Source organism: Myotis yumanensis, unplaced genomic scaffold (genome assembly GCF_028538775.1).
Source record: "Myotis yumanensis isolate MYYU_CA2020_CCGP unplaced genomic scaffold, mMyoYum1.0.hap1 SCAF_12, whole genome shotgun sequence".
NCBI classification, from domain to species: domain Eukaryota; kingdom Metazoa; phylum Chordata; class Mammalia; order Chiroptera; family Vespertilionidae; genus Myotis; species Myotis yumanensis.
The window spans coordinates 58100970-58124772 of record NW_027223763.1 but is presented as its reverse complement, the minus strand read 5'-3'; the positions used below and the strand labels follow the sequence as shown (position 1 = coordinate 58124772).

Genomic DNA, 23803 nt, shown 5'->3' with positions numbered 1-23803 from the left:
CTAGTCTTGCTAATTTTTCCTCTATGTATTCATACTGTCTCCCAAACCAAATTATTAAATGTTTATGAATAAGACTGAAACTGAACTATAAATTCAATCATGTTAACTTTTGAATAAAAAAGCATAATACAGTGGGAAATTAGTTAACCAAAACTATCACATTCTGGTAATTAGTTTGATAAATTTGATATTATATTACAAAATCATTAAAGTAATAAATTAGATAAAGGTGTACTCCCAATAGAGGAATATTGATAAATTAAGTCTTCAAAGATTTGTAAAATTTAGTATAATTCAAAATATTTTTCTAAGAATATATGCCCTCAATGATCTACTTTAAATAATAAAAGCATAGGTATATTCAATTACAGTTCATTTTATAATTTAGCTTTATGAGACTTTTTCAATTAACTTTTCTAGATAGAGTACATTCTTAATGGTCTGGCTTGGGTTAATATTAAAATAGCAAAAGAACTCAGAGGAACCATAAAGTAAAAAGGGTGACAAGAGAAAGTATGTCTGGAACAAATAATTTATTATGAATAAGCCATGAAATTAATAATTCACATCATGGTCAAGAGAAGTCTATAGAGTAAAGGAGAGAATGATAGTGAGTATGAAGCAGGAAAAAAGGTGGAGCAGCAGCATAAAACTTAAAACTTTATCAGGCAATACTTGAGCAAAGTTAATATATTATTTATATAACCTACTTTTAAATGGACATGAAAGTTTTAATAAAAAAACAGATAAGTAATGAAATCACAACTAAAATAAATGGTGAGTGGAGAAAGAGGATGGGGTAGGAAAACTAATTGTAATTGAGAACCTAAACTTATTTTTGAGCTTCCAAGAAGGTAAGGAAACAGGGAAATATAATGTTAAAGAGCAATCATCATCTAATTAAATGCAATATATAGGTTATTAAAAGACTCATATTATTTAATACAATATTAGGAGGGGGGTTTATTATATGACTTATTTTATAACTGACAGTGAAAAGGCTAAAGCATAGTCTTACCAAAAGAAGTTATATGAAAATGCTTACACAATTATCAATTAACTATGTTATATTAGACTGCACTTCTATAAAAGTTTTTGTGCAAGCAGCTAAAAACATAGTGTGTGTGTTTTGTGTAACTTTCTAGTAATTTATGTATTTATCCATTTATATTTTATTAGCTAGTATATTTTTAATTTTTTTAAGTTATTAAATTGATTTGGGTGAACTTTCTAGTAATTTAAGAGTTACATAAGCTAAAGAAGTTGTCATACTTGAGCTACTTAATTATATTCAGTAAAACAACAAAAAACAATGAAGGGACTTCCTGGTTTCTAACCCAGCATGTAAGGAACTTGGAAGTCATCTCTCCTATTCAACACATGAAAAAGCTGAACACACTGAAAATCAACAACTCCTTTTAGATTCATCAGATAACTGAGGTCATAGGGCAAACAACTGTTCCCAAAACTGGAGAGTCAAACAGACAGATATAGAGAATCACAAGTTACCAGAGCAGAAATCCAGGATTAGAAAACTTCATGGGTAACCAGTACCAGGGTAGGAAAAACCTAATCTATAATTAATGAATTGTTGGAGGATCAGTGTAGATATGTTTGAGAGTTAAAAAGTCCAGGAGGGCCAGTCCTAGGGGAGCTCCAACCTTTCATGAGTTTTATGTACTTGAGCCTGGTTGTCACAGGGAAGATTGGAGAAAAATCCCTTTCTGCTTCCTATAGGGAGAACTGAAAAGTAGCCATCCTGTATAATAAAAGCCTAAAATGCAAATTGACCGAACAGCAAACGACCGGTCACTATGATGCGCACTGACCACCAGAGGGAAGTCAACACAGGAGCTGCGCCCAGCCTGCAGGCATCAGGCCAGCCAAGGCAGGTGCCTGCAGGGGCCCCCTGATCGCCCCACCAGTTGCCACACAGATTGGCCCTGATCATCATTTAGGCCTAGGGACTCTACCCTTGCAGGAATTTCGTGCACCAGGCCTCGAGTTTTAAAATAAGTCCAAAGGCAGATAAAGACAACACAATGAAAGAGAATTACATGCCAATATCCCTCATGAACATAGATGCCAAAATCCTCAACAAAATTCTAGCAAATCGGATCCAGCAGTACATCAGAAAGATCATAGACCATGACCAACTAGGATTTATCCTGGGGATGCAAGGATGGTACAATATCCACAAATCAATAAACGTGATACATCACATAAACAAATTGAGAGATAAAAATCACATAGTCATATCAATTGATGCAGAAAAAGCATGTGACAAAATCCAACACCCTTTCTTGATAAAAACTCTCAGCAAGGTGGGAATAGAAGGATCATACCTCAACATAATAAAAGCCACATATGACAAACCTACAGCCAACATCATACTCAATGGGCAAAAACTAAAATCATTTCCCCTAAGAACAGGAACAAGACAGGGATGCCCATTCTCACCACTCCTGTTTGACATAGTACTAGAAGTACTAGCCATTGCGATCAGACAAGAAGAAATAAAAGGCATCCAAATTGGAAAAGAAGAAATAAAACTGTCCTTATTCGCAGATGATATGATACTGTACATAGAAAACCCTATAGACTCCATCAAAAAATTATTAGACTTAATACATGAATTTAGCAATGTAGCAGGATACAAAATTAATGCCAAGAAATCTATGGCATTTCTACACACCAATAGTGAACTTAGAGAAAAAGAGACTAAAAAAACTATCCCATTTGCCATCGCACCAAAAAAAATCAGATACCTAGAAATAAACTTAACTAAGGAGGTAAAAGACCTGTACTTGGAAAACTACAGGACGCTGAAAAAAGAGATAGAGGAAGACATAAACAGATGGAAGAACATACTGTGTTCATGGATTGGTAGAATCAACATCATTAAAATGTCCATACTACCCAAAGCAATCTTTGGATTCAATGCACTCCCCATTAAAATAGCAACGGCATATTTCATAGACCTAGAATGAACTCCCCAAAAATTCATCTGGAATTTAAAAAGACCCCGAATAGCTGCAGCGATCCTGAGAAAGAAGAACAAAGTAGGTCGGATCTCAATACCAGATATCAAGCTGCATTACAAAGCCACTGTTCTTATAACTGTCTAGTACTGGCACAAGAACAGACTTATAGATCAATGGAATATAACAGAGAACCCAGAAATTGACCCAAATGACTATGCTAAATTAATATTTCACAAAGGAGGCAAGAACATACAATGAAGTCAAGACAGTCTCTTCAATAAATGGTGTTGGGAAAATTGGACAGATAGATACATGCACCAAAAAAAATGAAACTAGACCACCAACTTACACCATACATAAAAATAAACTCAAAATGGATAAAGGACTTAAACATAAGACAGGAAACCATAAAAATACTAGAGGAACCCACAGGCAGCAAAATCTCAGACATATGCCGAAGCAGTTTCTTCACTGATACAGCTCCTAGGGCAAAGGAAACTAAAGAGAAAATAAACAAATGGGACCACATCAAAATAAAAGGCTTTTGCACAGCAAAAGACACCATCAACAAAACAACAAGAAAGCCCACTGCATGGGAAAACATATTTTCCAATGTTATCACCAATGAGGGTTTAATCTCCAACATTTATAAGGAACACATACAACAAAAAGAAGATAAACGACCCAATCAAAAAATGGGCAATGGACCTAAATAGACACTTTTCCAAAGAAGACATAAAGAAGGCCAAGAGACATATGAAAACATCCTCAAAGTCACTAATTATAGGAGAGATGCAAATCAAAGTGACAATTCGGTACCATCTCACACCTGTCAGAATGGCTATCATCAACAAATCAACAAACAAGTGCTGGCCAGGATGAGGAGAAAAAGGAACCCTTCATGCACTGCTGTTGGGGAGGCAGACTGGTGCAGCCTTTGTGGAAAACAGTATGGAGTTTCCTCAAAAATCTAAAAATGGAACTCCCATTTGACCCCGTGATCCCACTTCTAGGAATATATCCCAAGAAAACAGCAACACCAATCAGAAAGGATATATGCACCCCTATGTTCATAGCAGCACAATTTACCATAGCTAAGATTTGGAAACAGCCTAAGTGCCCATCAGCAGATGAGTGGATTAAAAACCTGTGGCAATCTACACAATGGAATACTATGCTGCGGTAAAAAAGAAGGAATTCTTACCATTTTCAATAACATGGATGGAACTGACGAAGTGAAATAAGCCAGTCAAAGAAAGATAAATATCACATGATCTTACTCATTTGTGGAATATAATGAATAACATAAACTGATGAGCAAAAACAGGTCCAGAGACAGAGAAGCATCGATCAGATCAGCAAACCTCAGAGGGAAGGAAGGTAGGGGAGGGTGAAGGTAAGGGGGAGAGATCAACAAAAGGACTTGTATGCATGCATATAGGCCTAACCAATGGACACAGACACCAGGGGCGTGAGGGCATGAATGGAAGGGTGAGGGGGGGCAATGGGTGGATAAGGACACATATATAATACCTTAATCAATAAAGAAAAAAAGAAGTAGAAAACAGAAGTTTCTAGAAAAACCCAAATATTAAAAGATACCAAAGCAGAGTTTAGCCTCTGACATGTACAACTACAAGAAACAATGAAAACAACCTAACCTGATAAAGTTAAAACCTCATGCTCAAGTTCTATTTACCTTGATACTTACTTTCCATTTGGTAAATTTTATGTACCAACTTGGATAAGCCAGGATATCCACTTTTTGATCAAACACCACTCAACATGTTGCTGTGAAGGTATTTTTTAGATGTGATTAACATTTAAATCAGTGGACTGAGTAAAGTAGATAATCCTTCCATAATGTAACTGGGCCTTAACCGATCAGTAGAAAGCCGTAAGAAAAAGGAATATGGTCCTAATTTTTTTCCTCCAAAGTGCCAACATCAATCTTCCCTGAGACACCAGCCTGCCAGACTGCAATACAGAATTCAGACTTGCAAGCCCATAACTGCATGAGCCAATGCTTTAACACCAATCAGAAAGAATATATGCACCCTTATGTTCATTACAGTAATATTTACAATAGCTAAGATCTAGAAACAACCCAAGCACCCATTGGTACATGAGTGGATAAATAAAGCTGTGGTACATTTTATACAATGGAATACTACACAGCTGTGAAAAGGAAATCTTACCTTTTGTGACAGCATAGATGAACCTTAGATTAGATTGTAATGCTAAATGAAATAAGCCAATCAAAAAGACAAATACTGTATGATCTCACTTATATGTGGAATCTAATGAACCAAATAAATTGATGAGAATAATAAAAAATAAAGTCAATGTACTCAATCTCTCTCTCTCTCTCTCTCTCTCTCTCTCTCTAGCTCTTTCTCTCTCTCTCTCTCTCTCTCTCCTCTCTCTTTTTCCCTCCCTCTCTCCCTCCCCCTCTCACTCTCACAGATTTTGGTCCCGTTTAGGACTTTGCTCTTAAAATTTCAAGTCCATGGATTCTGCTACCACCCTGAATGAGCCTGGAAGAGGATTCTTTCCAAACTAAGCCTTTAGATGAGAACATAGCCCAATCAAAACCACAATTAAAACAACCTTATAAGATCCTGAGCAGAGGACCACCTAAGCTATGTCCAGATTCCTGATCCACAGCAACTTAATAAATGTATATATTGTTTTAAGGCACTAGTTTGTGATAATTTATTATAGAGGAAGAAAAAAACAAATATAAGTCAATCTATTCTACTATAGAATGTATACTAGAAAAAAAATGAAGAAATGGAACAAAGCATTAGAAATCTTGAGAGTATTAAAAAGAAAAAGCCCACATCTCAAAGGGAAGGTAAGGGTGGGTGGATGGGTGGGTGGGTGGGTGGGTGGATGGGTGGGAAGAGATCAAGTAAAGAACTTGTATGTATATATGCATAACCCATGGACACAGACAATAGGGCAGTAAAGGCCTGGAGGGGGGTGGTGGGTAGGGGATGAGCTAGAAGGGGGTAAATGGGGGAAAAAGGGGGACATATGTAATACTTTCAACAATAAAGATTTTTTTTAAAAAAAACCCACAACTAAATAATGCTAACAACAGGAAATTCAGTCCTCTAATTATTCTCTGTAAGTTTACTTTAAAAATGCAGAAGAAAAAAAAGGCTAAGTAAGTAAAAATATGATAATTTTCTCATTTTTTCCCCTGTGCAGTTGAGAGATACCCTCTAGATTTTTCCAAACATGTTATAGTGAAATCAAGATATACATATATCCCACGTTCAAAGGCTGTTAAATCATGTTGTTTACCCATATCTTCAGAAAAAAATCACTTCTACTGTTGTGGTAAACAACCTGCTTCCCTATTTATAATGGTCTGGCCCTCCAGCAACTTCAGCGCAAAATTATAGCTAATTTGCCTACAAATGTCAGGTGGTCATAATAATCTGGCCACTCAGTGTACACTGTTCAAATAATATATAAAATAATGAACCTAAACATGCCTTACACGCCACTCCTACCTTCATTTATTTTGTTCAGTGTTCACCCTGGGCAAATTCTCCTACAATCTCTACCTATTAAAACCCACTTTAACACTTCAAGACCTCTCCACAGAACTTAATCACCCTTCCTTTTAAATCTTTACAATACTCTACTTGTAATTCTTCCATGGCACTTATAATACATTGTGTGTTTTTTCAATTTATATCATACATTCAACAATATTCAATGAGCATCTATTATGAGCCAGCAATATGGTAAATATTAGGTGTCAGGGGGGAAAAGGTTCAATGGGTATACAAAAGTGGCCACTCTCACAGAACCTGTAATCTAGCATAGCAGAATATGGTTACTTGATCCGTGCTTTTTTTTTTTTTTTTTTTTTTTTTTTTTTTTTTTTTACAGAGAGGAAGGGAGAGGGATAGAGAGTCAGTAACATCGATGAGAGAGAAACATCAACCAGCTGCCTCCTGCACACCCCCCACTGGGGATGTGCCTGCAACCAGGGTACATGCCCTTGACCGGAATCGAACCTGGGACTTTTTAGTCCGCAGGCCGACACTCTATCCACTGAGCCAAACCAGTTACGGCTTGATCCGTGCTTTTATCCCCACCCTGCTCCTCAAAGACATTTACAAATCATTAAAGCCAAAAATTGCAATTCCTAATTTTCCACAGTACCATCACAGGACAGTACATACATTTAATACAACATTTCATTGAAGTGAACTGAAATATACCTTGTAGAAAGTTATAACCAAAACATACATAATGTAGGCTAAGAAACTAGGGGCCTAAAAAGTAAGTTGATATCTGAAAATCAAATAATTTATGCACATGCCAATATATATCTTAGAATGCTTTCTGACACTGATATGCACATGGAAAATACAACTGTTTTTTTCAACGAAAAACTGACTAAAATGCTATTTCTAAAATGTCATCATTATAGTATCAATTATGACATTTACTTTAAAGAAAATACAATATTGCAGAAGGTATAAACTTCAACTTTATATGTCAAATAGGAACCTATATCTAATTTTTAAAAATGAGTTTATATAGATGTAGAAAATGGAAAAATATGTTAACTTCTACTTTTAGCCGTCTACTAAAACAACTTTATGACAATAACTAACCTAAGATCAAAGTTCTTATGACTCTTTAATTGGCTAGAAAGGAAAACAGAGTCAAAGCCAGAAGAAAACAGTTGCCCAAAAGAACCTCCATTTAACTCAGAAAAAATTATAGGTAATTTACCCATAATGAGCAATATGGTACAAAAAGAATTTAAATATTCTATCATGATATAGGCCATTCTTTTTTTTTTTTTTTTTTAAATATATTTTATTGATTTTTTTACAGAGAGGAAGGGAGAGAGATAGAGAGTCAGAAACATCGATGAGAGAGAAATATCGATCAGCTGCCTCCTGCACATCTCCTACTGGGGATGTGCCCGCAACCCAGGTACATGCCCTTGACCGGAATCGAACCCGGGACCCTTCAGTCCGCAGGCCGACGCTCTATCCACTGAGCCAAACCGGTTTCGGCGATATAGGCCATTCTTACAACAAATTTCTTTCACCTTTATTTTGAAGATGTTTAAACCTTGAAAATGGTTCCTAGAAGCACTGACCACATGGATTTTTGCAGTAATCATGTACTGATTACATATATTACATGTAACAATATATTTGTAATTAAGTAGTCAGTACATGTAATAGTATAATTTACTGATAATATATAAAAGATAGGACTTTGCTAATTAAGAAATATAAACTTTCAAAAGATCAAAGAGAATCATCCCAGTTTTTGTTGATCTTTTCTACAAACGAAACAATCTGAAAATTTACAAGTTTCAGAAGTGAATGATAACTGCTAAAAATAAAAGGCAAAAGTCAATAAAACAATAACTGCTAGATACAATTATAAAACTATAACACCATCTTAAGAGTTTTAATATATAAATAACACAGCCTATTAAGTCATAAAACAAATAAGAGGCTATAAGCCAGTGATGGCGAACCTTTTGAGCTCGGCGTGTCAGCATTTTGAAAAACCCTAACTTAACTCTAGTGCCGTGTCACATATAGAAATTTTTTTATATTTGCAACCATAGTAAAACAAAGACATATTTTTTATATTTATTTTATATATTCAAATGCCATTTAACAAAGAAAAATCAACCAAAAAAATGAGTTTGCGTGTCACCTCTGACACGCGTGTAATAGGTTGGCCATCACTGCTATAAGAAAAGTATAACTATAAATAATAATCCAACTATAGTAGTTTCAAAATAGTAATGGTTTAACATAATGACTCTGGTATTCTTAATGAACATTATGGCAAAAAATAATAATTTAAAATAATGCGAAGATCTACTAAAACAATTATAGTGGTAAGAGTATTTCCTACTGTAACACCAACCTGTTCCAATTCTTGTATTTTAGCATCCTTGACTTGCAGAATTTCTAAAACTTTTCTGTCTTTAGCTTCAGAGTTCTGTTTTTCTCTAGAAATAAAAATATATATATATACACATTGAGAGTTTATTAGTCATAACTGGTAGCTGATCCTTTAGAATTTCACATCCTGATAATGAGTGTCACTTTGAAATACAAAAAATTAAGGTATCTGGGGTTGACAGCCCAGTCAGAAACCATATGGCAAGTGACAACAACTTAGAACTGCTCATAACTAAAACAACTTCATATTAAATAATTTAGTAACAGATTTAGATACATGATAAGAATATTTGAAACATGTGTAATGTTTATTGAATTACCCATTGTATTATAAAGTTAAAATAACATATAAATATATCTTAACAAACATTTTATATAGAGAATTATATTAAGAATAAAATATTGGACATTTCAAAGATAGTGGCAGAGTAGGTGGATCTTTCTTGCACTTCCTTCCAGAAGCAAACTGGAAATAAAACTAAAGTGGGGACCATTCACCCTGAATTACCAACTGAAGATTAGCTGAAGAGGAGACTTTACAAGGAAGGGCACAGACCACCTCGAGATAGGTAGGAGGAATTAAGTCCCGAGAAGAGCAGGGCCAGCTCCCACAGGAGGCAAGCAGCAGCCCATAGCACCAGAGAACAGCAGCCCATATAACATCCAGCTGTGAAAGGCAGTGGAGCTTCTAACTATCAGAAAGAATCAGTGTTGTTTGTTTGTTTGTTTGTTTAAACAAAAAACCAAAGCACAGAGTTTTCGTTTGCAGGCACTTACCCAAGGCTTCTGTGGAGGGAAAGAGGTACAGACTGAAATCCCCCGTGGAGAGTCTGAAGTGGATGGCATTGGGGGAGAGGTGGAAGAGCAGATCAGTATGCCTGAGCTTGGTCACCATCCCCAAACATACCGCAGCAGGTGAGTTTTACCAAACATTCAAAGAAGAACTAACACCTATCCTCAAACTAATCCAAAAATTCAAGAGGAAGGAAGACTTCCAAGCTCTTTTTGCAAGGCCAGCATTATCCTAATTTCAAAGCCAGATAAAGACACTACAAAGAAAGAATATTACAAGCCAGTATCTCTGATGAACAAAGATGCTAAAATGCTCAACAAAATATCAGCAAATCTATACATTAAAAAGGTCATATATCCTAGACCAAGAGAAACACAGGGAAAAATAAACAATTGGAACTACACCAAACTAAAAAGCTTCTGCACTGCAAAAGAAACCACCAGCACAATGTAAAGAGAACCCACTGTATGGGAGAATATATTTGCCAATGATACATCTGATAAGGGGTTAGTTTTCAAAATATATAAGAACTCATATAGCTCAAGACTATGAAGACAATCCAATTTAAAAACTAGGCAAAGGACTCAAATAGACACCTCTCCAAAGTGGATATACAAATGGCCAATAGACATTTTTTTAAAAAAATATGTTTAATGTCATTAGTCATCAGAGAGATGCAAATTAAAACAACAATGAGGTTGCCCTAGCTGGTTTAGCTCAGTGATAGAGTGTCTGCCTGCGGACTGCAAGGTCCCAGGTTCAACTCAAGTCAAGGGCACATGCCAGGGTTGTGAGCTCAATCCCCAGTAAGGGGCGTGCAGGAGGCAGCTGATCAATGATTCTCATCACTGATGTTTCTATCTCTCTCTCCCTCTCCCTTCTGCTCTGAAATCAATAAATATATATTAAAAAAAATAAAACAAATATCTTTTTTTAAAAAAACAACAATACCAACAACAATGAGGTATCATCTCACACCAGAATGGCTACTATCAACAAATCAACAAATGACAAGTGCTGGTGATGATGTAGAGAAAAGGGAACCCTAGGTCACTGCTGTTGGGAAAGCAAGCTGGTGCAATCACCGTGGAAAACAATTTGGAGTTTCCTCAAAAAATTAAAAATGGAACTGCCATTTGACCCAGCAATCCCACTTCTGAGAATATATCCTAAGAATCCTAAAAGACCAATCAGAAAAAATAATCCCTATGTTCATAGAAGAATTATTTACAACTAGAGGTCTGGTGCACGAATTCATGCATCAGTGAGATCCATCGGCCTGGCCTTCAGGATAGGGCCAAAACCGGCTCTCCTACATCCCCCGAGGGGTCCCAGATTGCGAGAGGGTGCAGGCCAGGCCAAGGGACCCCACTGGTGCACAACTGGAGCCGGGGAAAGACATGAGAGGTTGGCCAAACTGGGAGGAGTTGCAGGAGGACTCCAGGGCATGTCTGGCCCGTCTTGCTCAGTCCCAATCGGCAGGACTCCAGCAGCAAGCTAACCTACTGGTCAGAACATCTGCCCCCTGGTGGTCAGTGTACGTCATAGCGACTGGTCAACCTGTCAACTGTCTGCCCCCTGGTGGTCAGTACACATCATAGTGAGCGGCTGAGTAGCCTTAGCATATCATTAGCATATTACGCTTTGATTGGTTGAGTAGACGAACAGACAACCAGATACTTAGCATATTACACTTTTATTATATAGGATAACTAAGATCTGGAAATAGCTCAAGGGCCCATCAGAAGATAAGTGGATAAAAAAGCTGTGGTATATTTACACAATGGAATATTATGGAGCTATAAAAAAAGGATTTCTTAACCCTCCTTCCCCTCTCTCTTACAAATCAATGAATTTAAAAAAAAAATTAAGGAGAAACAGCCACATCTCTAAAGATCACAAACTAAACAGAAATATAATGCAATGGATGTGGATGAGGCAGTCTAAGGTGGGAAAGAGCTTGGCTCCTGGGAATAGTAGGAAATACTTGTCTTGCTCAATATGTAAAATCATAGCGAGGCTCATTGTTTGAAACCAGAGAATGGGGTGGGGCTCCCAACTCCTAAAAGAGGGCCGAAAAAATGTCCACTCATCCTTGCCTGACTCTAAATCTTATGTATATGAAAGTCTAAAATGGCAGAAGTTTACAGATATAGCATCCTAATCAAGAGCTAAGCCAAAACACCTTTGGCTCAGGCACTAATTAGAGCAAATCCTCTCACTGTTGGCTAAGAGCTACAAACTACCAATAGAAATCCTGTTTCAGGAAGGAAGAATGAGGTGAGGGTAACAATTTAGTGGCAAGCATAAATTTTCTAGAGAGAAAAAGGCATTAGACAAGAAGGAGTAGTAAAAGAGGAGGAAGAGAATAAGAGCAAAAAATCCAAAATACATGAAGAAAACACACTCTCTACACCCACACACACACACACACAACACAAGCAAACAGTGACTCAATAATCTGAAAAAAATCAATCTCTAGACAAAATGAAAATAACAAAACACATTGAAAGACTTTGAAATAAGTAAGGATCTTTAAAGATATAAAAGAGTGACTAAAATTAAAACAAAAAACCATAAGTAAAACAATAAGTGGATCTAAAAAATCTTGAAAACATATAAAGAGCTAAATAAATAAAAACAATTAAATGGGCTGAGCTCAAAACTAGATACAAAAAGGCATTTAGTGAAATGGAGACTACTAATGAGGAATTCACCCAGAACAATGAACATAAAAAAAAAATTTAAGTCATTCAGGTTTCACTAGGAAACTCCAACATATATCTAAAGAGTTTCAAAAATTGGTAACAGTAGGATAAAATATAAAGCAAAATAAAGCAAGAGGCTGCCTTCATGAAATAAACATTTTAATTCATACCTATTGAAACAAGTGATAAATAAGTGAACATAAAGTATGCCAATTGGCTATCCTATAAAATAAAAGCCTAATATGTAAATCGACTGAGTGGCAGAACAACCAGTGGAATGACAGGTCACTATGACACACACTGACCACCAGGGGGCAGATGCTCAACATAGGCACTGACCCCAGCCCGCAGGCCCCAGGCCAGCCAAAGCAGGTGCTAACAGGGGCTCCCCTGATCGCCACTCCGGTCACTCAGTAGAGGGAGGCAAAGGGCAGCGGTGGCGGCAGGGTGATGGGGGGGGGGGGGGCGGACAGTGAACAGGTGGCTCCACCCCCCAATTGCCCCGCCGCTCACCTCCTGGAGAGTAAGGCAACCAGCAGTGGCGGGGGACAGGGCTGGCAAGCGAGCAGCGTCAGGAAGGCCAAGGCCAGTGCCAGCAGGGGGCCCCCGATTGCCCCACTGGTTGCTCCACAGATCGACCCTGATCAGAGGCCAGGCCTAGGGACCCTACCCATGTATGAATTTTGTGCACTGAGCCACTAGTAAATATAAGAACAATAAACTAGGGTAACCAAGAAAGGTATGTCTAGTCTTTTTCTTTTTTTATTAAAGGGAAACACCTATTTGATACATAAAAGTTTTAACAGGATTTAAAATTTTTAAAATCAGAAAGTGTATAAAACTTAACTCTTTCAAATATTCAAACAAAAAGACATGTACAATCCATCCATCTGATCCAGTATGTCCTTTAGAGTCTCTGTTTCCTTGTTAATTTTTTGTCTGGAAGATCTGTCCAGTGAAGTCAGAGGGGTGCTAAAGTCCCCTACTATGACTATTGTTGTCAATCTCTCTGTTAAAAGTCCTCCAGACGTGTGTGTGTGTGTGTGTGTGTGTGTGTGTGTGTATGTGTATATAAAGGTGCACCTATATTGGGTGAATATACACTGAGTGGCCACATTATTATGACCACCTGACATTTGTAGGCAAATTAGCTATAATTTTGCGCTGAAGTTGCTAGAGGGCCAGACCATTATAAATAGGGAAGCAGGTTGTTTACCATGACAGAAGTGATTTTTTTCTGAAGATACGGGTAAACAACGCGATTTAACAGCCTTTGAACGTGGGATGATTGTTGGCGCTCGGAGCCATGGAGCCTAGTATCAGCAAAACAGCCGAAGGAAGGCCTGTTCGAACACCTTTGCTGTCTGCAGTTACCAAGATAAAACATCTCCAATTTGCACAGGAACACAAGGATTGGACAGTCGAGCATTGGAAAAAAGTCATGTGGTCCGATGAATCACGTTTCCAGTTGCATCATGCAGATGGCAGAGTGAGAATTTGACGGAAACAGCATGAAAGCATGCACCCCACATGCATGAGTACAACCCTTCAAGCTGGTGGGGGGAGAGTTATGGTTTGGGGCATGTTTTCCTGGCATGATTTGGGCCCTTCAATGCGTGTGGAACAACGTCTGAATAGCACAACATACCTAAGTATCGTTGCTGATCAAGTTCATCCTATCATGTTGATGGCATATCCCAATGGAGATGGCTTATTCCAACAAGACAATGCTCCATGCCACGGTGCTCGTATTGTGCAGGAGTGGTTTCAAGAACATGAGGGAGACTTTACCTTGCTTAGGTGGCCCCCACAATCACCAGATCTCAATCTAATTGAGCATTTGTGGGACGAAGTTAAAAGAGCCATCAGGCAGCTGGTTCCACAACCATCAAATCTCACAGAACTGGACAGTGCTTTTCATCAGGCATGGTATCAGATTCCTTGCATCACCTTTCAACATCTTGTGGAGTCAATGCAAAAAAGAATCGCCGCAGTACTGAAGGCAAAAGGTGGCCCAACGAAGTACTGATGGGGTGGTCATAATAATCTCGCCACTCAGTGTATGTTTACCAGGGTTATATCCTCTTATTGGATTGATCCCTTTAGTATTATGTAGTGACCTTTGTTATCTCTTGTGATGTCCTTCATTTTATAGTCAATTTTGTCGGATATGAGTATTGCTTCTCCAGCTTTTTTTTCTTTTCCATTTGCATGGAAATTTTTTTTCCATCCATTCACTTTCATCCTGTGTGTGTCTATTCTTTTGAGGTGGGTCTCTTGTAGACAGCATATAGTTGGGTCATGTTTTTGTATCCATTCAGCTACCCTGGGCCTTTTGATTGGTGCATTTAATCCATTTACATTTAGGGTTATTATTGAGAGGTACTTATTTATAGCCATTTTAATTCTGTATGGCTAGTTTTCTCTTTCTGTTTCTTCTTCTCAGCAATCTCTTACAGCAATCCCTTTAGCATTTCTTGTAATGCTGGCTTGGTGATGATGAACTCCTGTAGCCTTTTTTTTTTTATCTGGGAAGCTCATTTGACCATCTATTTTGAATGATAGGCTTGCTGGATATAGTAAGCTTGGTCTCAGATCCTTGCTTTCCATTACCTTGAGAACTTCATACCATTCCCTTCTGGCCTGTAGAGTTTCTGATGAGAAATCAGGTTTCAGCCTTATGGGTACTCCTTTGTAGGTAAGTTTTCTTTACTCTTGCTGCCTTTAAGATACGTTCTTTGTCTTTAATTTTTGGCATTTTAATTATGATGTGTCTGGGCGTGGGTCTGTTTGGAATCTTCTTTGATGGGGTTCTCTGTGCTTCCTGAACTTGTGTGATTTTTTCCTTTACCAGGTTAGGGAAATTTTCTGTCATTATTTCTTCAAACACCTTCCCTATTCTTTCTCCCTCTTCTGGCACACCTGCTATTGTAATATCGTTACATTTCACATTGTCCCACAGCTCCCTTAAACTGTCCACCTGTTTTTTAATTGTTTTTTCTTCTTGGTTCTCTGATTGAGTGATATTTTCAACTCTGTCTTCTGATTCACTGATTAAATCCTGAGCTTCCCCTAATCTCCTGTGTATCCCTTCCAATGTGTTCTTTGTGTTATGTCATTATCTCAGACTGTTCTTTTTTCATAGTTACTTTATCTTTTTTCATACTGTTGAGCATTTTTACCATTATTACTCTGACCTCTGTTTCAGATAAATTTCTTATCTCTATTTCACTTATCTCTTCCTCTGGAGAATTCTCTAGTTCTTTCATTTGAGGGTTGTTTCTTTGTCTCCTCATTTTGGTTGTTTGGGTTTGTGACTATGTTTTCGGTAGATCCTCTACAACTCTCCAGGATATCTAGTCTTGAAGAACAAGAGAGTAAATGGAAAGTTGCTATGTTTAAAGGATAATTAACAGATGATTGAGCAGAGATTTAAAGGAAGAAAGTGAGAGACATAGAGCTCTGAAGAAAGCTCTGAAAGTTTTCCAGGCCATGGGAAAGAACATAATTGGTAGCAAGTAGGCAAGAACATAATTGGCATCTATAATAATAAAAGCGTAATATGCTAATTAGACCAGACAGTCAAGCGACCTTCCGGATGTCCTTCCAGACTACCTTCCAGATGAAGCCAGGGCTGTGAGGGCTGAGGCAATTCGCTGTGGCTGCAAGAGCCAAGCCCCTTGCACAAATTTCATGCATCAGGCCTCTAGTATTCAAATAATAGCAAAAAAAATAAATGTATCTTCCCTTGTATAAACAAGGAAAGAATGGTAGCTGAGGACAGAAAGATCACAGGGAACAAAGTAATATATAGTTTTCTAGTCTTATGCACATTGGATCTGGCTCTCAGTATAATGAGAAGATAGAGTTTAGGCTTTAAGCAGAGAAATAACATAATGCAAATTATTATTTTATGAGTACCATACTGGCTCTTGGGTTGAGAACATGCTCTAGAGGTCAAGGGTAGAAACACAGAGACCAGTTAGAAAGCAACTGAAATACCTCAGGTGAGAAATAAAGATGAACTGGACAAGACAGGTGGCTATAGTAGTATTGAGAAGTAATAAAATTCTTGATATTTTTAAGGTAGAGCTAACAGGACTTCTTGATACATTAGATATAAGATGTAAAAAAAAGAGAGAGATAAATCAAGAATGTTTTCAAAGCTTTCATCTGAGAAACTGAAAGAATCGAGGAGACATTGTCTGAGATATAGAGATGAGAGTAAGGGACATTAAAATTTGGGATTTGGACATGTTACATTTGAGATGCCTAAACAATATCCAAGAGTAGTTGAATAAACAAGTCTGAAATCAGTCAAGAAGTCAAGGCTAAAGATAAAACTTTAAGAGTCACCCAAGTACATTTGAGACCACAACTAGATGGATCACCTAAGAAAGTGATTTTGGATAGAAAAGTCTGAGAATTGAATTCTGTGACACTCCATTAATAAGTTAGTAAGATGAGAAAAAAAAAACAGCAAATGATACTAACATGGATAAGCAATCATATAAGAGGAGAACCAAGAGCTAAACTAAGTGAATAAATATTTCTAGAAAAAAGGAGTCAACTGTGCCAAAATCCTACAAACATATTTAAGAAGATAAAGTGAGAACTGACTGCTGGATTTAGCAATATTGAGGTCACTGGTGATTTTAACAAGAGCTGTTTAGGAGAATGGTTGGTATGAAAGCCTACTGTAGTGAGTTCAAGAGGGAAAGTAAAAAATTGAATAGTAAAAACTACTCTTCAGAGGAATTTTGCAATAAAAAGGAACAGAAAAAATGAACAGAAGATCAAGGGAAATGTGAGATCAAAAAAGATTTAAGATGGAAGATAAAAAGCATGTGTATATGTCAATAGAAATAATTCATGGCAGTAAGAGATATGATGCCACATGACAGAAAACGGAGAATTACAGGGTTCTTACAGCTTTAGCATACATATAGAGTCTGTTTGGCCTTACATGAGGGTATGAACAGTTCTTTGAAAGAAAAAATATGAGTATTGATTCAGATATGTTGGTAGATGTAGTTATGGTAAGGAGTATAATTTCTTAGAATTCTAAGAGCTTGTATTTTCTCAAGAGTATGGTTGAGTTTAGCTAAGCTATGCAGCAATACCACTGACATTAGCCCCTCAATGCTAGTGCATGCCCTAATCAGCAGCAACAGTCATGGCAATTTCAGTTCCTAATAGGATTTTCCCAACAGCCTCTGTGATCAACAGTATTCCCTGCCTCCCAACACCTTTCTTTAATGCATCCTTTAGAGAAAATCCCTTGTGGACTTATCGAACACCAGCTCTTATGGTTTCAATTGGCCAATACTACCTTAGCCCGAAAACCCCAAAGCACTCCACCTATGAACACTAATAAAGGCATATGTCCCAAACCCTGTCTGTCTGTGTCTGCACTCTGCCGTGACCTCCCTATGTGGCCCCTTGGGCAAACCAGCCACTTCCTCCAAGACCTGTGAGTAATAAATTTCTCTATTTCAATTTCTCTTGTGATCTGTTCTTAAACCAGGGCTCATCATCCAGCAACCTGTGCTCTATTTAACAAATGTTAATTTGTCAAATTCTATCAGCTGAGAGTGAGAACAGAAAACAAAGCCTTAGAAGTTGACAAGAGAGTAAGCATAAAATAGTTTTCTAGGATAATGGGATATTACACGAGGCAAAAAAAAAAAAAAAAGGATCATTACCAGGCAGGGCTAAGGACTGCTGAGCTTAGTGGTCATCCTATATAATAAAAGACTAATATGCAAATAGACCAAAAGGCGGAATAACCAAACAGTCGGTCACTATGATGTGCGCTGACAATCAGTGGGCGCGTGCAGAACATGGCAGGCATTGGCTGTGGCGGGATAGTGGAGCACTGAGTGGGGGTACCAGACCAAGGTGGGGCACCGGTTGCTGTCATCAGGACAAGCCTCTGGTGGTTACTGAAAATTCTTTGCTCCTGTGGGCCGCAGTCCCGCCTAGCACTCGCATCTGCTGTCGGCGCCGGCCCCACTCACACCTACTGCCAGCACTGGAGTTGCCACTCGCAATCCCTGCCAGCACCAGAGCCATCGCTCACACCCACAGCCAGCCTTGGAGCCATTGCTTGCACCCGCTGCCGGTGCCAGAGCTGCCACTCGCACCCACTGCCAGCACCCGGCACTGGTCCTGATCACTGGGCGCCATCAGTGACTGCGAGCGGCTGCTGCCGGCCCCAGTAGCCCCTGAGGGCTTCTCCACCTCCCCTTGCTCCTGCGGGGCAATCAGGGCAGCAGCCGTCGTTTGCACCCGCTGATGGCGCCAGCCCCACTCGCACCCAATGCTGGCACTGGCCCCAATCACTCTGCACCATCAGTGGGTGCGAGCGGGGCCAGCACCATCAGCATGTGGGAGCAGCAGCGGTGGGAGCAGGGCTGCCAGCAGACAGGGGACCAGGGGCCATGGCAGGAGGAGCTGGGCGGGGCATGGAGGATGGGCCGAGACATGCCCCTGTGCCCAACTCAGCCTCACAGCCCACAATTCCTTTCAAGTTGCACAAATTCGTGCACTGGGCCCCTAGTAAATTTATATAAGACCAATCATCATGGTTCACAGTTTTCCTCTAGCCATCTACAGTCCTCTGGATGTAGGCACAAATAGTGGAAAGTTGCAATAAACCACATTTGACATTTTTTCAAACATAGTATGACTACTGTTTTTACTGTTTGTACTTTATCCTGCTTTATTATTTTACTAGAGGCCTGGTGCACAGAATTCCTTCACGGGGGGGGGGGGGGGGGGGGCGGGGGAGGGGGTATCGCTCAGCCCAACCTGAACCCTCTCCACTCTGGGACTGCTAGAGGGATGTCTGACTGCCCGTTTAGGCCCGATCTCACAATCCAGGACTGCTGGCTCCCAACTGCTCACCTGCCTGATTGCCCCTAACTGTTTCTGCCTGCCAGCCTGATCACCCCTTAACCACTCCCCTGCCAGCCTGATTGACACCTAACTGCTCCCCTGCTGGCCCGATTGCCCTCAACTGCCCTCCCCTGCAGGCCTGGTCGCCCCCAACTACCCTCCCTTGCTGGCCTGGGTCCCCCCCAACTGCCCTCCCTTGCAGGCCTGGTCGCCCCCAACTGCCCTCCTCTGCTGGCCATCTTGTGACCACATGAGGGTGGCCATCTTGTATGTTGGAGTGATGGTCAATTTGCATATTACCTCTTTATTAGATAGGACTTTCTATTTACAAAGCATTACCAGCACATTTAATGCATACTCGCAGACCAATTACTTCAACTAGTTTTTCTTTTTCTTTTTATTTAATAGTAAAATTAAACGTACTGTACTTTCAGAAATTGAAATTCCTTTTTCTTCTAATTTGCCATTGCCTATCAATGTATCTACCATTTTTTATCTTCATTTCTTTTTTTTTTATTGCTTAAAGTATTACAAAGGGTATTACATATGTCACCTTTTTTCCCCCACCCTTGACAATCCCCTGGCCTCCCCTACCCCCCAGTGTCTTATGTCCATTCGTTATGCTTATATGCATGCATATAAGTTCTTCAGTTGATCTCTTACGCCCCGCTTCTGCCCCCTTATCCTCCCCAGCCTTCCCGCTGCAGTTTCACAGTCTGTTTGAGGCAGCTCTGCCTCTGTATCAATTTTTGTTCATAAGTTTATAATGGTCTTTATTATCCATGAATGAGTGAGATCATGTGATATTTTTCCTTCATTGACTGGCTTATTTCAATTAACATAATGCTCTCCAGTTCCATCCATGCTGTTGCAAATGGTAAGAGTTCCTTTTTTTTTACAGTAGCATAGTATTCCACTGTGTAGATGTACCACAGTTGTCTAATCCATTCATCTACTGATGGGCACTTAGGCTGTTTCCAGATCTTAACTATGGTGAATTGTGCTGCTATGAACATTTGGGTGCATATATCCTTTCTGATTGGTGTTTCTGGTTTCTTGGGATATATTCCTAGAAGTGGGATCACAGGGTCAAATGGGAGTTCCATTTTTAGTTTTTTGAGGAAGCTCCATACTGTCTTCCATAGTGGCTGCACCAGTCTGCCTTCCCACCAGTAGTGCACGAGTGTTCTTTTTTCTCCACCTCCTCTCCAGCACTTGTCGTTTGTTGATTTGTTGATGATAGCCAGTCTGACAGGTGTGAGATGGTGCCTCATTGTTGTTTTGATTTGCATCTCTCGGATGATTAGTGACTTTGAGCATGTTTTCATATGTCTCTTGGCTTTCTGAATGTCCTCTTTTGAAAGGTGTCTATTTAGATCCTTTGCCCATTTTTTTGATTGGATTGTTTATCTTCCTTTTGTTAAGTTGTATGAGTGCCCTATAAATTTTGGAGATTAGGCCCTTATCAGATATGACATTGGCAAATATGTTTTCCCATGCAGTGGGCTTTCTTGTTGTTTTGTTGATGTTTTCTTTTGCTGTGCAGAAGCTTTTTATTTTGATGTAGTCCCATTTGTTCATTTTCTCTTTAGTTTCAAGTGCCCTAGGAGCTGTATCAGTGAAGAAATTGCTTCAGCATATGTCTGAGATTTTGTTGCCTTTGGATTCTTCTAGAATTTTTATGGTTTCTCGTTGTACATTTAAGTCCTTTATCCATTTTGAGTTTATTTTTGTGTATGGTGTAAGGTGGTGGTCTAGTTTCATTTTCTTGCATGTATCTGTCCAATTTTCCCAACACCATTTATAGAAGAGACTGTCTTGACTCCATTGTATGTTCTTGCCTCCTTTGTAAAATATTAATTGAGCATATTGGTTCAGGTCGATTTCTGGGCTCTCTATTCTATTCCACTGATCTATATATCTGTTCTTGTGCCAGTACCAGGCAGTTTTGAGAACAGTGGCTTTGTAATACAGCTTGATATCTGGCATTGAGATCCCACCTACTTTGTTCTTTCTCAAGATCGCTGCAGCTATCCGGGGTCTTTTTTTATTCCAGATGAATTTTTGGAGAGTTTGTTCTGGATCTGTGAAATATGCCGTTGGTATTTTAATGGGAAGTGCATTGAATTTAAGTAGTTTGGACATTTTAATGATGTTGATTCTACCAATCCAAGAACATGGTATGTTCTTCCATCTGTTTATGTCTTCCTCTATCTCTTTTTTCAATGTCCTGTAGTTTTCTGAGTAGGGGTCTTTTACCTCTTTAGTTAAGTTTATTTTTGTGTATGGTGTAAAGTGGTGGCCTAGCTTCATTTTTTTTGGTGCGATGGTAAATGGGATTGTTTTTTAGTCTCTCTTTCTGAAAGTTCACTATTGGTGTATACAGATGCCATAGATTTTTTAGGGTTAATTTTGTACCCTGCTACATTGCCAAATTCATGTATTAAGTCTAGTAGTTTTTTGATGGAGTCTCTAGGGTTTTGTATGTATAATGTCATGTTGTCTGCAAATTTTTGTATTGAATTTTTTGGAGTAGTCTGAGGATAGGTTTGAGTTCTTCCTTGAATGGTTGGTAAAACTCCCCTGGGAAGCCGTCTGGTCCTGGGCTTTTGTTTGCTGAAAGCTTTTTGATGACTGCTTCAATTTCTTCCATAGTTATTGCCCTATTGAGATTTTTAGATTCTTCCTGATTGAGTTTTGGAATGTTGTATTTTTCTAGGAATTTGTCCATTTCCTCCAGGTTGTCTAGTTTGTTGAAGTAGAGTTGTCCATAGTATTTTTTAACAATCATTTGTATTTCTGTGGGGTCTGTTGTTATTTCGCCTCTATCGTTTCTGATTTGGTTTATTTGGGACCTCTCTCTTTGCTTCTTGGTGAGCCTGGCTAGGGGTCTGTCAATCTTGTTTATCCTTTCAAAGAACCAGCTCTTGGTTTCATTGATTTTCTGTATTGTTTTTTTGGTCTCTATGTCATTGATTTCTTCTCTGATCTTTATTATCTCCTTCCTTCTACTCACTCTGGGGTTTTCTTGTTGCTCTCTTTCTAATTCTTTGAGATGTAGAGTTAGATGATTTACTACCATTTTTTCTTGTTTTTTGAGATAGGCCTGTAGAGCTATAAACTTCCCTCTCAGGACTGCTTTCATTGTGTCCCAGAGGTTTTGGATTGTTGTGTTTTCATTGTCATTAGTTTCCAGGATGTTTTCAATTTCTTCTTTGATCTCATTGGTAACCCAATCAATATTTAATAACATGCTATTCAGCTTCCAAGTGTTTGAGTATTTTGGGTTGTTTTTATTGTAGTTTATTTCTAATATTATGCCATCATGGTCTGAGAAGATGCTTGGTATGATTTCAATCTTCTTGAATTTGGGGAGACTTTGTTTGTGACCCAATATGTGGTCTATTTCTGAATGTGTCTTATGAGCACTTGAGTAGAATGTATATTCCGTGGCTTTGGGGTGAAGCATTCTGAAGATGTCAATTAAGTCCATCTGATCTAGTGAGTCATTTAGGATTGCTGTTTCTTTGTCTAGAGGATTTATCAGTGATGTCAATGGTGTATTAAAGTCCCCTACTATGATTTTATTGCTGTCGATCTCTCCTTTGATATCTTCCATGAGTTTTTTTATGTATTTGGGTGCTCCTGCATTGGGTGCATATGTTTATCAGGGTTATATCTTCTTCTTGTATTGATCCCTTTAGTATTATGAAGTGGCCTTCCTTATCTCTTGTTATGGCCTTCATTTTGAGGTCTACTTTGTCCTATATACGTATTGCTACCCCAGCTTTCTTCTCATTTCCATTTGCCTGAAAGATATTTTTCCATCCCTTCAGTTTCAGTCTGTGTGAGTCCCTTCTAATGAGGTGGGTCTCTTGTAGACAGCAAATGTATGGGTCATGTTTTTTTATCCATTCAGCCACCCGATGTCTTTTGGTTGGAGCATTTAGTCCATTTACGTTTAAAGTTATTATTGAAAGGTACTTGTTTATAGCCATTTCTTTTTTTGTGTGGCTGTTTTCTTTCTGAGCTTTTTATTTTTTCTTTTTACACCAGTCCCTTTAGCATTTCTTGCATTGCTGGCTTGGTGGTGATAAACTCCCTTAGCCTTTTTTTTTGTCTGTGAAGCTTCTTATTTCCCCTTCAATTTTGAATGATAGCCTTGCTGGATAGAGTATTCTTGAATTCAGTCCTTTGCTTTGCATCACTTTGTAAATTTCCGTCCATTCTTTTCTGGCCTGATGTGTTTCTGTTGAGAAATCATTTGATAATATAATGGGAGATCCCTTGTATGTAACTTTCCGTCTCTCTCTTGCAGCCTTTAAGATTCTCTCTTTGTCCTGAGCATTTGCCATGGTAATTATGATGTGTCTTGGTGTGGGTCTTTTCAGGTTCACCTTGTTTGGGACTCTCTGTGCTTGTGTGACTTTTTTCTTCCCCACCTCAGGG

The 23803-nt window shown here is 38.7% G+C and overlaps 1 protein-coding gene across 2 annotated transcripts in view; it reads right to left on the bottom strand.

Annotated features, from left to right (window-relative positions):
• The window catches only part of CNTLN (centlein), a 253134-nt gene that overhangs the window by 182056 nt on the left and 47275 nt on the right, over positions 1–23803 (bottom strand). For both annotated transcript variants that reach the window (XM_070431720.1, XM_070431721.1), the window contains exon 3: positions 8916–9000. In XM_070431720.1, the coding sequence (XP_070287821.1) occupies positions 8916–9000 (85 nt within the window). The remainder of the gene's footprint in view (positions 1–8915; positions 9001–23803) is intronic.